The sequence below is a fragment of the Eubalaena glacialis genome, chromosome 7 (genome assembly GCF_028564815.1).
Source record: "Eubalaena glacialis isolate mEubGla1 chromosome 7, mEubGla1.1.hap2.+ XY, whole genome shotgun sequence".
Taxonomy (NCBI): Eukaryota; Metazoa; Chordata; class Mammalia; order Artiodactyla; family Balaenidae; genus Eubalaena; species Eubalaena glacialis.
The window spans coordinates 63,998,146-64,014,079 of record NC_083722.1 but is presented as its reverse complement, the minus strand read 5'-3'; the positions used below and the strand labels follow the sequence as shown (position 1 = coordinate 64,014,079).

Here is a 15,934-nt window from a genome sequence, read left to right as displayed (position 1 = left end):
CCATAAACAATAAAGACCACAGTTATAAAGGAACTTAAGAACTGTCAACTTATATCCTGACTACAGCCCACAGGCTAGCTAGCCAGCTGTCCAACACCACCATGATAGAGATTTCACTAGCTCCAGAACTAGACCCTACTATCTGGGGTTACCTTCCACTTTCAGGAAGTTCTGATTAGACCCTTGGGGTCACTAAGAACAAATCTAATCCTTCTTCCATGTGATAGTACTTCCAAACTCTGAAGCCAGGCAAAATCAAACCCTGATTTTTCTCCCAACAAACCTAATCTTCTCCCACTATACCCTGTCTCAGCAAACGATGCCACCATTCGCCATCACTCAAGCCCAAATTCTTGGGGTCAATTTTGACTCCTCTCTTTTCCCCCATGTCCAATCATCAGCAAACCCTCAAAGTAGATAGCAACCTGACCATTTCTCACCACCTCTATCCCTACCCCCACTATAGCTGCAAGAGTCTGTTAACCACCCCCAAATTACAATGAACATAATTTTCATTTTACTTCACCAAAAAGATTGTTGGTTAGGAAAAACAAAAAGATCCTGAAATACCTAACAGAAGGGACAGGTTAGCCTTAGAAGTTGCCACTGACTGTTTATGCAGGCAAATGATACTCTATAGCTAAATAAGACATTCTTGGATCATTACAGGCACACCTTGGAAATACCGTGGATGCAGTTCCAGACCAACACAATAAAGTATTGCAATAAAGCAAGTCACACACATTTTTAGGTTTCCCAGTGCATATAAAAGTTATGTTTACACTATAATCTACTAAGTGTGCAACAGCATTCTGCTTTTTAAAAAATGTACTAACCTTAATTTAAAAAATATTTTATTGCTAAAAGATACTAATCATCATCTGACAACGCAAGGTTGCCACAAACCCTCAATTTGTAAAAAGTCAGGATCTCTGAAGCGTAATAAAGTGAAGTGCAATAAAACTAGGTCTGGTGGGGTGGACTCAAGACGGCGTACTAGGAGGACACAGAATTCGCGTCTCCTCACCACTGGGGCACTGACCAGGCACCGGTTGGGGACCATGGACACCTAAGGGGACAGGAGGAACCCCCAGGGACCGGTGATCTCTCCTTTTGGCTTGTAACCCCCCCCCTTTTTTTTCTTTGTTCTGTTGTGGTTTTACTTTACCTTGTTGCAGTTGTTTCAAGTATAGTTTTATTTTTCCTCTTATATTTTTTATCTTTCTAATTTTATTTTGTCTTCTATTCTTTGATATTGTACTGCTCCTTTTTTTCTTTCTTTCTTTCTTTCTTTTTTTTTTTTTTAACCATGCCACGAAGCTTGTGGGATCTTGGTTCCCAGGCTGGAGGTCGGCCCCAGCTCCTGTGGTGGGAGGTCTGAGTCCAAACCCCTGGACTAACAGAGAACCTCAGACCCCAGGGAATATCAATCAGAGTGAGGCCTCCCAGAGGTCCTCATCTCAGCACCAAGACCCAGCTCTATCCAACTGCCTGCAAACTCCAGTGCTGGATGTCTCAGGCCAAACAACCAGTAAGACAGGAATACAGCACCAGCCATCAAAAAAAAAAAAAAAAAGACAAAAAAAGTTGTTAGAGACGAAGGAGCAAGGTAAAAACCTACAAGACCAAATAAATGAAGATGAAAAAGGCAACCTGCATGAAAAAGAATTCAGAGTAATTAATGATAGTAAAGATGATCCAAAATCTCGGAAACAGAATGGAGAAAATACAAGAAACATTTAACAAGGATCTAGATGAACTAAAGCGCAAACAAACAGTGATGAACAACACAATTACTGAAATTAAAAATACTCTAGAAGGAATCAGTAACAGAATAACTGAGGCAGAAGAATGGATAAGTGAGCTGGAAGATAAAATTGTGGAAATAACTGCCAGGGAACAGAATAAAGAAAAAAGAATGAAAAGAATTGAGGACAGTCTGAGAGACTGTGGGACAACATTAAATGCACCAACATTCGAATTATAGGGATCCCAGAAGAAGAAGAGAAAAAGAAAGTGTCTGAGAAAATATTTGAAGACATTATAGTCGAAAACTTCCCTAACATGGGAAATGAAATAGTCAATCAAGTCCAGGAAGCACAGAGAGTCCCATACAGGATAAACTCAAAGAGAAACATGCTGAGACACATATTAATCAAACTATCAAAAATTAAATACAAAGAAAAAATATTGAAAGCAGCAAGGGAAAAGCAACAAATAACATACAAGGGAATCCCCATAAGGTTAACAGCTGATCTTTCAGCAGAAACTCTGCAAGCCAGAAGGGAGTGGCAGGACATATTTAAAGTGATGAAAGGGAAAAACCTACAACCAAGATTACTCTACCCAGCAAGGATCTCATTCAGATTTGACAGAGAAATTAAAGCCTTTACACATAAGCAAAAGTTAAGAGAATTCAGCACCACCAAGCCAGCTTTACAACAAACACTAAAGGAAATTCTCTAGGCAGGAAACATAAGAGAAGGAAAAGACCCAAAAAAACAACCCAAAACAATTAAGAAAATGGTAATAGGAACATACATATCAATAACTACCTTAAATGTAAATGGATTAAATGCTCCAACCAAAAGACATAGACTGGCTGGATGGATACAAAAACAAGACCCGTATATATGCTGTCTACAAGAGATCCACTTCAGACCTAGGGACACATACAGACTGAAAGTGAGAGGATGGAAAAAGATATTCCATGCAAATGGAAATCAAAAGAAAGATGGAGTAGCAATTCTCATATCAGACAAAATAGACTTTAAAATAAAGACTGTTACAAGAGACAAAGAAGAACACTACATAATGATCAAGGGATCAATCCAAGGAGAAGATATAACAATTATAAATATTTATGCACCCAGCATAGGAGCACCTCAATACATAAGGCAAATGCTAACAGCCATACAAGGGGAAATCGACAGTAACACAACCATAGTAGGGGACTTTAACACCTCACTTTCACCAATGGACAGATCATCCAAAATGAAAATAAATAAGGAAACACAAGCTTTCAATGACACATTAAACACGATGGACTTAACTGATATTTATAAGACATTCCATCTGAAAACAATAGAATACACTTTCTTCTCAAGTGCTCATGGAACATTCTCCAGGATAAACCATATCCTGGGTCACAAATCAAGCCTTGGTAAATTTAAGAAAACTGAAATCGTATCAAGTATCTTTTCCGACCACAACACTATGAGACTAGACATCAATTACAGGAAAAAAACTGTAAAAAATACAAACACGTGGAGGCTAAACAATATGCTACTAGATAAGCAAGAGATCACTGAAGAAATCAAAGAGAAAATCAAAAAATACCTAGAAACAAATGACAATGAAAACACAATGACCCAAAAACTATGGGATGCAGCAAAAGCAGTTCTAAGAGGGAAGTTTATAGCAATACAATCCTACTTAAAGAAACAAGAAAAGTCTCAAATAAACCACCTAACCTTACACCTAAAGCAATCAGAGAAAGAAGAACAAAAAAAAACCCCAAAGTTAGCAGAAGGAAAGAAATCATAAAGATCAGATTAGAAATAAATGAAAAAGAAATGAAAGAAACAATAGCAAAGATAAAGAAAACTAAAACCTGGTTCTTTGAGAAGATAAACAAAATTGATAAACCATTAGCCAGACTCATCAAGAAAAAAAGGGAGAAGACTCAAATCAACAGAATTAGAAATGAAAAAGGAGAAGTAACAACTGACACTGCAGAAATACAAAGGATCATGAGATTACTACAAGCAACTATACGCCAATAAAATGGACAACCTGGAAGAAACGGACAAATTCTTAGAAAAGCACAACATTCCAAGACTGAACCAGGAAGAAATAGAAAATATAAACAGACCAACCACAAGCATTGAAATTGAGACTGTGATTAAAAATCTTTCAACAAACAAAGCCCAGGACCAGATGGCTTCACAGGAGAATTCTATCAAACATTTAGAGAAGAGCTAATACCTATCCTTCTCAAACTCTTCCAAAATATAGCAGAGGGAGGAACACTCCAAAACTCATTCTATGAGGCCGCCATCACCCTGATACCAAAACCAGACAAAGATGTCACAAAAAAAGAAAACTACAGGCCAATATCTCTGATGAACACAGATGCAAAAATCCTCAACAAAATACTAGCAAACAGAATCCAACAACACATTAAAAGGATCATACACCACGATCAAGTGGGGTTTATCCCAGGAATGTAAGGATTCCTCAATACACACAAATCAATGAATACGATACACCATATTAACAAATTCAAGGATAAAAACCATATGATAATCTCAATAGATGCAGAAAAAACTTTTGACAAATTCAACACCCATTTATGATAAAAACTCTCCAGAAAGTAGGCATAGAGGTAACCTACCTCCACATAATATAGGCCACACATGACAAACCCACAGCCAACATCGTTCTCAATGGTGAAAAACTGAAACCATTTCCTCTAAGATCAGGAACAAGACAAGGCTGCCCACTCTCACTGCTATTATTCAACATAGTTTTGGAAGTTTTAGCCACAGCAATCAGAGAAGAAAAAGCAATAAAAGGAATACAAATTGGAAAAGAAGAAGTAAAACTGTCACTCTTTGCAGATGACATGATACTACACATAGGGAATCCTAAAGATGCTACGAGAAAACTACTAGAGCTAATCAATGAATTTGGTAGAGTAGCAGGATACAAATTAATGCACAGAAATCTCTTACGTTCCTATACACTAATGATGAAAAATCTGAAAGAGAAATTAAGGAAACACTCCCATTTACCACTGCAACAAAAAGAATAAAATACCTAGGAATAAACCTACCTCAGGAAACAAAAGACCTGTATGCAGAAAACTATAAGACACTGATGAAAGAAATTAAAGATGATACAAACAGATGGAGAGATATACCATGTTCTTGGATTGGAAGAATCAACATTGTGAAAATGACTATACTACCCAAAGCAATCTACAGATTCAATGCAATCTCTATCAAACTAGCAATGGCATTTTTCACAGAACTAGAACAAAATATTTCACAATTTGTATGGAACCATAAAGACCCTGAATAGAGAAAGCAATCTTGAGAAAGAAAAACGGAGCTGGAGGAATCAGGCTCCCTGACTTCAGACTACACTACAAATCTACAGTAATCAAGACAGTATGGTACTGGCACAAAAACAGAAATATAGAACAATGGAATAGGATAGAAAGCCCAGAGATAAACCCACACACATATGGTCACCTTATCTTTGATAAAGAAGGCAAGAGTATACAATGGAGAAAAGTCAGCCTCTTCAATAAGTGGTGCTGGGAAAACTGGACAGGTACATGTAAAAGAATGAAATTAGAACACTTCCTAACACCATACACAAAAATAAACTCAAAATGGATTAAAGACCTAAATGTAAGGCCAGACACTATAAAACCCTTAGAGGAAAACATAGGCAGAACACTCTGACATAAATCACAGCAAAATCCTTTTTGACCCACCTCCTAGAGAAATGGAAATAGAAACAAAAATAAACAAATGGGACCTAATGAAACTTAAGAAGCTTTTGCACAGCAAAGGAAACCATAAACAAAAGACAACCCTCAGAATGGGAGAAAATATTTGCAAATGAAGCAACTGACAAAGGATTAATCTCCAAAATTTACAAGCAGCTCATGCAGCTCAATATCAAAAAAACAAACAACCCAATCCAAAAATGGGCAGAAGACCTAAATAGACATTTCTCCAAGGAAGATATACAGATTGCCAACAAACACGTGAAAAGATGCTCAACATCACTAATCATTAGAGGAATGCAAATTAAAACTACAATGAGGTATCATCTCACACCGGTCAGAATGGCCATCATCAAAAAATCTACAAACAATAAATGCTGGAGAGGGTGTGGAGAAAAGGGAACCCTCTTGCACTGTTGGTGGGAATGTAAATTGGTACAGCCACTATGGAGAACAGTATGGAGGTTCCTTAAAAAACTAAAAATAGAACTACCATACGACCCAGCAATCCCGCTACTGGGCATATACCCTGAGAAAACCATAATTCAAAAAGAATCATGTACCACAATGTTCACTGCAGCACTACTTACAATAGCCAGGACATGGAAGCAACCTAAGTGTCCATCAAGAGATGAATGGATAAAGAAGAGGTGGCATATATATATACACAATGGAATATTACTCCGCCATAAAAAGAAACAAAATTGAGTTATTTGTAGTGAGGTGGATGGACCTAGAGTCTGTCATACAGAGTGAAGTAAGTCAGAAAGAGAAAAACAAATACCGTATGCTAGCATATATATGGAATCTAAAAAAAAAAATGATTCTGATGAACCTAGGGGCAGGACAGGAATAAAGACACAGACGTAGAGAATGGACTTGAGGACACGAGGAGGGGGAAGGGTAAGCTGGGACAAAGTAAGAGAGTAGCATTGACATATATACACTATGTGTAAATGTAAAATAGATAGCTAGTGGGAAGCAGTTGCATGGCACAGGGAGATCACCTCGGTGCTTTGCGACCACCTAGAGGGGTGGGATAAGGAGGGTGGGAGGGAGACGCAAGAGGGAGGAGATATGGGGATATACGTATGCATGTAGCTGATTCACTTTGTTATACAGCAGAAACTAACACAACACTGTAAAGCAATTATACACCAATAAAGATGTTAAAAAAAAAACTAGGTCTGCCTGTAATTCCACCAACAGATGTTAGGGAAACCACACAAATAAAAACTAAAAGAATTGATCCCTGTTCTTGTAGCTTAGACTGGTTAATTTTCACTGTAACTAACGTAGTAGATATGAAACTATCCGAATACATACAATAGTTCTGATAAATATGAGAGATTGAGTTACTCTTCTCAAAGTACTAGTCACAACTTACCTCTCTTAACTCTCCAATCCTCCGAAGTGCTTTATCCTGACTCTGACTTAATATATCCTTTAATTTAAAAGGAAAAAGAAGCTGGTTCAAACAATCACATGACATAGTAGTGAAAAGCAAGTTTAAAAGATCACAAATCATTGAATTTTATCTCCAACACCCTTTACTTTTGCAACTATGCAACCAAAACTCTCTACTGCCACCTAGTGGTAGAATTATGTACATCTCGAAATAAAAATCCATCAGACAATTCACAGAAACACAAGCAAGGTACTCAAAGAATTTAGGAATAAAATGACCTTTTGAGAATGAATTTATGGAATATTAATAGTACAATGGATTAAATGGGAACTACCCCCAATTTCTATAGACCACATGTTTAAGAAAATATTAAACTAAAAACTTTATTTGTAATAATCTAATTTTCACACTTGTTATGGACAATTAGAACACTGAATCAGCAATAAGTAACTGGTGTTATCATTCTCAGTTGATTATATTCCAGACCAAAGCCAGAAAATTTAATGTTGTACTCAAAGGAGACTGATAGTTATGGCAGATTCGGTATTTTAAAATAATGTACACGGGGAAATTAATTTTACCAAATCTCACTTTACAAATAACTTTCTGGTTATATAATTAGTGTCTTTAAATGGGACAAGACGCTAAACTGTTTTAAATGACTTTTATTGTAAAAAATAAGACTATCTGCATTTTATAAATAACACAGCACCATGTGAACTGGAGTGGGTATTTCCCCTTAGCTCTGACATGTGAATTATCACCTGAGGTGCCTGTTGGGAAATTTCCAGTCATGAACAGGATGACATAGAGGTGTGGAGGTGAGTCACCAGAAGAGCTATAATAGCTTCTTCTCTCCACACACTTAACCAAGGGCTTTACAAGCAGCAGCCTCAGGAAGTAGAGAGGATGCTTATTTTTGGACCCTGATATAATAAGAAACAGAGATCTCTGCAGGTTTTTAAAAAGTAGAAGGGAAAGCTTCGAAGTTGTACATCTCTTTACCACTAAAACAAAGATGCAGCCTGCACACTGGCACACCAGGAAAGATGCTTGAAAGAGGCAAACATGCCTTAAATCCAAACCTCTTACACACTGCAGGGATCCAGAACTCAAGGAAGCCCATCCCTACCAGAGGTTAAATATCTGAGATTTCTCACTCATTCTCTTTATCAAAATCCCCAATGGGAAAACAGCTTAAATACTTTGGTCATATGAAGAATTATTAAAAGTGAGCGTTAGAACTATCTTATTAAAAGATCCTTTCTATTTTTAAAATTATATATGAATCAATATAACAGCCAACAAATCACTTACTTGTAGCTTTTTCTTCTCTCTCTGAAGAGTCTGATAAGCTGTAACAAGCTAAAATAAAGAAAAAGTCACTAGTAACACCAGTCATTCCTACATAAATGCAATTAATTATTCTAAACTCTGCTAAAACATCTCATTATGAAAGTCAGAAAATAAATCAAAGCAATCCTTTTATAGACAATTCAACCCAATTAGACGTATATGCGGTTGAAACTAAATAACATAGGAAATATATTTCTAAAAAATAAAATGTAATGACTCTATAAAGAAAGATATTAAATCTCCATTTGATTTCACCTTACACACACACCTCTTTAAATTTCAGTACCTAATTTATAGGTGGAGATTAGCGACAACTTGCTTAAAGGCTACTCAAACTGTGGTCACAGATCAATACCATTAGCAAAAGCATCACCTGGGAGCTTGCTAGAAACAGAAATTCTTGGGCCCCACCCCAAACTAACTGAATGAGAAGCAGAGGGAGGGCGGAGAGACAACAATGTGTGTTTTGACTAGCTCCTCAGGTGATTTTCTGCTTTGGGCCGTAACAGACCATGTAACTGATCTCTAAAAGTTCCTCTGGTGTAGGACCTGTGACTGCGGCTCTATGAAAATCTGAAGGGAAGCAACTCACAACCAACAGAGGAAAACTGCTATGTCAGGTCCTAAAGACATATTTAACCATTTAACCTAAAACTGATATTTAAACATTCTAGCAAAACTTGATGAAATTACAGAGTAATAAACCTTTAAACCTATAAATTATATAGCATTTCTCATCGGAAGGCTAAGCACATGGCTCCACCGCATTATTTGGACCCACTTTAGAGGTGCTAGTGGGCTCTGAAGAGACAGGTTGCAGCTTCAGGAGAAAGCACTCCCGATTCTGGCCTTGCCATTTTCCTTGGAAGGTTGCTGTGTGCCCTCAAATCGAATGTGTCTACTGATGTCTTGAGTCAAGAGGCAGGCAGCAATGGAAGGCGAGTCCAGTGACAGGGATAAGGATGTAAAAAACCAAAATTCGGCCTTAAACCAGGATCCTCCCCTTCTTATTACTTAAGACCAGTTAGGAAACCGGTACTCAACGTCGGGGTGAGGGGTGGGGGGAGGAGTGGGAGTGGAAGAGTAACACAACAATCAAATGGCACTTACAGCACTACCATCCTAGGTACCTACAGTAGCAAGGAAAGGTGGAGACAAAGATGATGGGCTCTTTTCATCCCTAAAAAGCCTCACAGCTTTACCTGAGGTAGTACAGAATAGCGGAAACAACCAGAAAGACCCAGAATCCATGCAGAGTCTGTCAACTGCTACCTGTGTGACTATAAGCAAGTTACTTAATCTCTATGAGTAACTCTCTATGAGTCTATAATCTCTACTCTGCAAAACAGAGCTAATAAATATCTACTTTACAGAGATGGTGCAAAATTAAATGACACCATAAACATAAAATGCACAGTGTCTTGTACATTTAAATACTAACTATACGGCTGCCCAAGCTTCAAACTTAAAAGCCATGGGTTAGTGAAAATAACATAAATCTAAACAAAAAAATTCAGGACCATTATTAACTTTGATAGAAATAAAAAATAAAATTTTTTTTTAAAATTTAAAGAAAAAAGTTGCCTGATTCCACATGTGCCTTATGAGATACATGGCCTTAATGCCCTGTGTACATCTCTGGGTTCCAGCTGGCCAACAGATTTTAACCTAGTAATTCCTTCCTATTTTGTCAGCACTTTGTACTTTTTTTTTTCTTATTAATACAGTATTCATTTGTCTTCCCTCTGTCAAACACTGAGCCAATCACTTTCCCCAGGCTGCCTGGGGAGGTACAGGAAAAGGAACATACAGGGCAGATGAGACAAAGGAGAAAGAACTATGGGAGGTGGAGACGGCTCCTTCACATGGCGAACAGGATGAGAAAGGCCAACATCAGGCAAAAGAGCCCCATGGCTTCCGAGAGTGCAGAAGCCCAGAATGGCGCAGAAGAGCTGTTGCTTCAGAGAAGGGTTCCTGGCATAACCAATGATGAGGCTCCCAAACACAGTCCCAATCCCAGTCCCAGAGCCAGCCACCCCTACTGTGGCAGCCCCAGCTCCAATGAACTTGGTTTCAGTGTCAATGTCCCTTGAAATGGCACTGGTTTGGAAGGTGCGGCTAGGAATAAGTGAGGTGGTCAGGGGACTCGGGGCTGCCAAGCTGCTGTGGCTCTCATCTGTCAGTGTCTCCTGCTGTTTCAGCATCACTGTAGACAGTGATCAGCTCAGTAGTGGAGAGGTTCTCTTGATCAAGGAGCGTGTGGAGACGAACTTGGCACAAGAGTACGTTTTCAGAGGATGAGAGGCCACGGCAGGAGAGCTGGTCCCAGTGCAGAGAAGACAGAGAGGGGAGCACTTTGTACTTTTAAAAAGATATTTTGGGCTTCCCTGGTGGCGCAGTGGTTGAGAATCTGCCTGCCAATGCAGGGGACACGGGTTCGAGCCCTGGTCTGGGAGGATCCCACATGCCGCGGAGCAACTAGGCCCGTGAGCCACAATTACTGAGCCTGCGCGTCTGGAGCCTGTGCTCCGCAACAAGAGAGGCCGCGATAACGAGAGGCCTGCGCACCGCGATGAAGAGTGGCCCCCACTTGCCGCAACTAGAGAAGCCCTCGCACAGAAACGAAGACCCAACGCAGCCATAAATAAATAAATAAATAAATAAAAATTTAAAAAAAAAAAGAAGAGAGTCCTTGCTTAAAAAAAAAAAAAAAAAAAGATATTTCATCTAGGAGTTTTTTTTGTTGTTTTTGGCTGCAGGGTAAAACTACCCATATTACAGCCAAACTGGAAATAGAAGTAATAGCTAACTTTATACTCTAACCTTGAACTTTATTATTCATTAATTAAAATTAACTACAATGCTGATTTATCAGCATTAAGACAATAAAACATTATGGGGTCTTTTTAAAATTTTATTTATTTTTTATTTATTTCTGGCTGTTGGGTCTTCATTGCTGTGCCCAGGCTTTCTCTAGTTGCAGCGAGTGGGGGCTACTCTTTGTTGTGGTGCGCGGGCTTCTCATTGCGGTGGCTTCTCTTGTTGCGGAGCACAGGCTCTCAGCGCGCAGGCTTCAGTAGTTGTAGCACGCGAGCTCAGTAGTTGTGGCTCGCAGGCTCTAGAGCGCAGGCTCAGTAGCTGTGGCGCATGGGGCCAGCTGCTCCATGGCACGTGGGATCTTCCTGGACCAGGGCTCGAACAAGCATCCCCTGCACTGGCAGGCGGATTGTTAACCACTGCGCCACCAGAGAAGCCCATGGGGTTTTGGGGGGTTTTTTGTTTTTTTTCTTAAAAAAAGGAAGCCACGGGCAACTTTGTCCAGAAAGGCTTTCCGGAGGAAGAACGTTTTAACTGCACAGGACAGCGAGGGCAACTAATACAATCAGCCCAAAGGGAAGGTGCCATGTTCCTAAAGGAACGAAAGGAGTGAAGGAGCAGCACCACTTCCTTCCTCTCTTAGACCAAACATTATCAAGGGGTCCAGCAGTTAAAAGATTCACTTGAGGCAAATTGTAAATGTAGGTCCAATGAGAATGCACCAAATGTGCACATAACTGGGGTCAGAAATAATGGAATCTGGTTGGCAGAAGAGGTCATTTTGGAGCCACAACACTTAGAATATGAACAAGGGAAGGGATGTGAGGAGGAAAGACAATGAACTCTGAGCTGGGTGTCCAAGCAACCCTGGAGAGAGGGGCACAGCATGTGAGAATCAAAAGGCAATGGGCAACAATCTGCTCCAAAATTTTACTAAGAGTATTGTCAAAGGGCCTCAGTACCACTGAAGGTCTTTAATTAGATACTGCCACAAACTATCCACCATCAGTATCCAGCGTAGCCAGGGAATCGACAGTTCAGCCAACGACAGGCATAAAGGCCAGAGAGTAATATGAATTAGAGAATACGGGGAGGAACTTTTCATACCAACAAAAAAGTCATGCTCCTGAATGCACCGCGCGAGCAGTGGCAATGGACGCAAGGTGCTTGTGGTGCACAGGCGCTCCGGCCTGCAGGCATCTCCAGCAGGTACTGGTCGGCGCCCGGGGCACAGAGAGCAATCCAAACCGCATGGGATTCCACACAATGACCCTTGCCATCTCCCTGGGCGTCCCAGGGGTTGGTGGCTACAGGTTTCCCCTGGAAGTGGGATCCCACTACATCAGGCATGGCACCGCATCAATTCCGTGCCATTTCCAGGCACCGCGACCAGCCTAGGAATTGCAGGGGACCCTATTCCACACCTATCCCTGTTCACAGTCCAAGGCTGGATTCTGTCCGGCTCTGCAGTTTAAGGTGCCCCAGTTTAATCCGAACTCTGTCCGCCTAGGTGCGAACACTGGCTGAGGGCGGGGCGAGGGCTCCCCCTTTCGAGGGGGGATGGTGGGTGCCACGCTGCTACGGCGCAGCCGCGAGTGGGCCATGAGCAGCTCTGCGGGGGCGGGGCAGGAGCGGGGAGTTAAAAAAAAAAAAAAAGTCATGCTCCTACCTCAGAACATTTTCCTTTGTAGCCATTCAACCTTCGTTCCATTCTTCGCAACCACTGGATCAAATGTTCTTTGCTGAGACTGTCTAAATTCCCTAGTGAATCTTCGGTCTCACTCTCCATATCAGAGGGTGGATCAAAGGTGGCAGCAGAAGAGTCCAGGTCAAGTCGATTCAGGGACTCTCTAGAAGACGTTCGTACCAAAGACTCTTTAGAGGAAGATCGGAATAGAGATTCCTTCATTGGACTCCGAAACAAAGACTCCACGGAAGGCACCCGGAGTTGAAGCTTCTGTGCAAAAGACTGCATGTCACCTGACTGCAACCAAAACGCATCAGAACATGTGGGTTAAAATACATATTTAGACTTCTATAATTCCCTAATCACCAGCAATAATCTATAGAAAGCTAACACATTTAATTTATATTCCTGACATTTTACACAATACACTGTTTTCTGACAAACAGGAGACACCTGTTTATTTGTGAAAAGGCGCTGGACCTAGAGTCAGAGGACTGGGGTGTAGGTCCCAGGTCTGTCACCGAGCAGTGGAATGACCTTCACTAAGTCACTTCCCTTCAGTTTGCACATCTGTAAAAAGAAGGAAGCCATACTTTCCCAGCCGACCTCACAGGTGTGTTGTGAGATCTGTCCACTAAACTGTAGGACCCTTGGAGGCAGTGGTCATCTATACCACCAGTATACACCCAGTGCCTAAAATGTGGGTATGTACTGTGAAGTGTGTGGCTGCATCTGGAGTCTGCATGAAGGCCTGTGCAGATTCCTCATCACTCTTCTCGGGCAGAGGGTAATGTTTAGTGAACCCATTTTGCTCAATAACAGAAAGCCAGGCAGAGCTGACTAGGGATATCCAACTCTGCTCTACTTATCACTGTCTACCGGCAATAAAAATAAGCATTAAAAAATCATGGAGGACCATTAAAAAGTCTGAGCTAGAGTCCCTCTACACGGATCAGTAAGTCTGATGTTAGAAACAGTGATAAGCAAGAGCTGTTCTCTTAATTAGAATATTAATATTAATAATGATGCATTATTTTGAACAATAGCAATGGAAAATAATATAATTCAATAACCTGCATTATTGTAAGCTGCATTTTTTTGTTCACGTGACAGCAGTCAGTACTTCAGGTGTTTCCTAGAAACTCATTCTCATTAGTGCAATAGGGTCACTGCAAGATCTCAAAGATGCCAGGAATGAAATGCTCAGGGGAGACTGAGGTCATGTATAGGCAAAGATTACAGGAAAACAAAAAGATTCTCTTTAATATACAAGAAAAAAAAAATCAGACCAGGAATACTTTATTCATAGATTTTAGAGATTTAATAATAGTATTTGGCAAGGTGGGAGTAAGAGGGGCCCACCCCCTGCATACGCACAGATTTATCACAGGACGTTCATAACAGTAAAAAGTGGTTAACAACCCAAATGTTCACCACTAGAGGATACATTATATAAACCACAATGTATGTAACGAGGTTCAAGACATACTATTAATGGGAAAACTCAGGTTATAAAATAACACATACACTGTGAACTCATTTTGATTTAACGTAGTTACATATACTTTTGAATTTGTATGCATGTTTACACAAACACCCTTAGAATCAAGTTGTTAAAGGACAAACACCAAAAGTTAACAGTGAGTGGGTCTGGGTGGTAAGATTTTAGGTGATTTTTATTTTCATTTTTCTATTTTCCTGTACTTTCCAAAATTTTTCTTTCATAATGTGCAAGTTTTACCTTTATACTGGGATGGGGTAGAGAAAGTCTTAAGGGAGAGGAGGGACCCTCATGCTCAAAAACTTGAAGAACCACTTTACCGCTATTCCATTACCATCCACTTCTGACCCATGCAAAAAGTGCTTTTCAGCTCTTACAGACAATCTCCTTGTACATTGCCTTAGGAGAAACAAGTGCGGTAAGTTTGAATAACACTAGAAACAGTTGTTATTTTAGGGTGAGCCAGGAGGTAATGAACAATTTCAAAGACATGTATTTGCAGAAGCTCATAAACTGAGTAACTGTCACATCTACTCTGCTTGGGAGTTTGAGGGTTGTGATTCAGCCTGTGGGCTGCTGAGTAAGGCTGCCTAAGTTTAAATCCCAGCTCCACCACGATGTTCATGACACCGACCAAGTTACTCAACCTCACTAGTCTTGTTTCCCCCTCTCTAAAATGAGGGTGATAAAAATAATAATGATGGTAATAATAATACCACCCACCTCATATGGATGCCACAAGGACTGAATGAGTTAATATGTACATGCAAATTGCTCACAATGCAGCAAATACTCAATAAACGTTAACAATTATCATTATTATTAGAGAATGAAGACTAAAACAAAACAAAAGACAAATACAAATAAGAATGTTATACGCAAGCTTATGTGGCAGACTCTTCTGGCTATAAGATGCAGTAGCTAAGAGCACAGGCTCTGCAGCCAGGCTTCTTGGGCTCAAGTCTTCCTACCACGGTTTACCGGCAATATGACCTTGGGCAAGTTACATAGTCCCTCTGTGCCTCTGTTTCTTCATAAGTTAATTGGGGAAAACAACAGCACTCACCTCGTAGGGCGCTTGTGAGGAGTACTACATTAATACATGTGAAGCACTTAGCATCATGACTGGCTTGAGCTGAACAACCAATACTATCTATCACCTGATATCCAATCCTCCCTTCTTCCTTCCCACCAGATGCCAGTTTCGTGCAGGGTGACAATACAGCCAGGTTAAAACATTCACCTTCTCAAATACAAATAAAAACCATAATGAGATACTACCACATATCTACCAGGATAGCTAAAATTAAAACTATGGAAAATTCCAAGTATTGGTGAGGATGTGGAGCACTCCATTTCAGAAAACTACCAGTATTTACTAAAACTAAACACACACGTACTCTCCAGACCAGCAATTTCACTACTAAGTATATACACAATAGAAATGTATAAATATGTTCAACAAAAGATATACGCTAGAAAGTTTATAGCGGCACTGTTTAAAATAGCGCCAAACCTGAAACCACAGCTGATGCCTATCAATAACAGATGGGATAAGTCAACTGTCATCCGCTCACTAACGGAATACTAGATAGCAATGAAAATTAAAGATTTACAGCCACAAGCAAGAATATAGATGAATCT

The 15,934-nt window shown here is 40.1% G+C and overlaps 1 protein-coding gene and 1 pseudogene across 4 annotated transcripts in view; both read right to left on the bottom strand.

Moving 5' to 3' along the window:
* GOLGA4 (golgin A4) overlaps nt 1-15,934 on the bottom strand; it is a 111,264-nt gene that overhangs the window by 59,608 nt on the left and 35,722 nt on the right. For all 4 annotated transcript variants that reach the window (XM_061196489.1, XM_061196490.1, XM_061196491.1 and 1 more), the window contains 3 exons: nt 12,772-13,086; nt 8,247-8,294; nt 6,909-6,965 (listed from right to left, as the gene is read on the bottom strand). In XM_061196489.1, the coding sequence (XP_061052472.1) occupies nt 6,909-6,965; nt 8,247-8,294; nt 12,772-13,086 (420 nt within the window). The remainder of the gene's footprint in view (nt 1-6,908; nt 6,966-8,246; nt 8,295-12,771; nt 13,087-15,934) is intronic.
* LOC133094901 (ATP synthase F(0) complex subunit C2, mitochondrial-like) lies at nt 10,147-12,452 on the bottom strand (annotated as a pseudogene).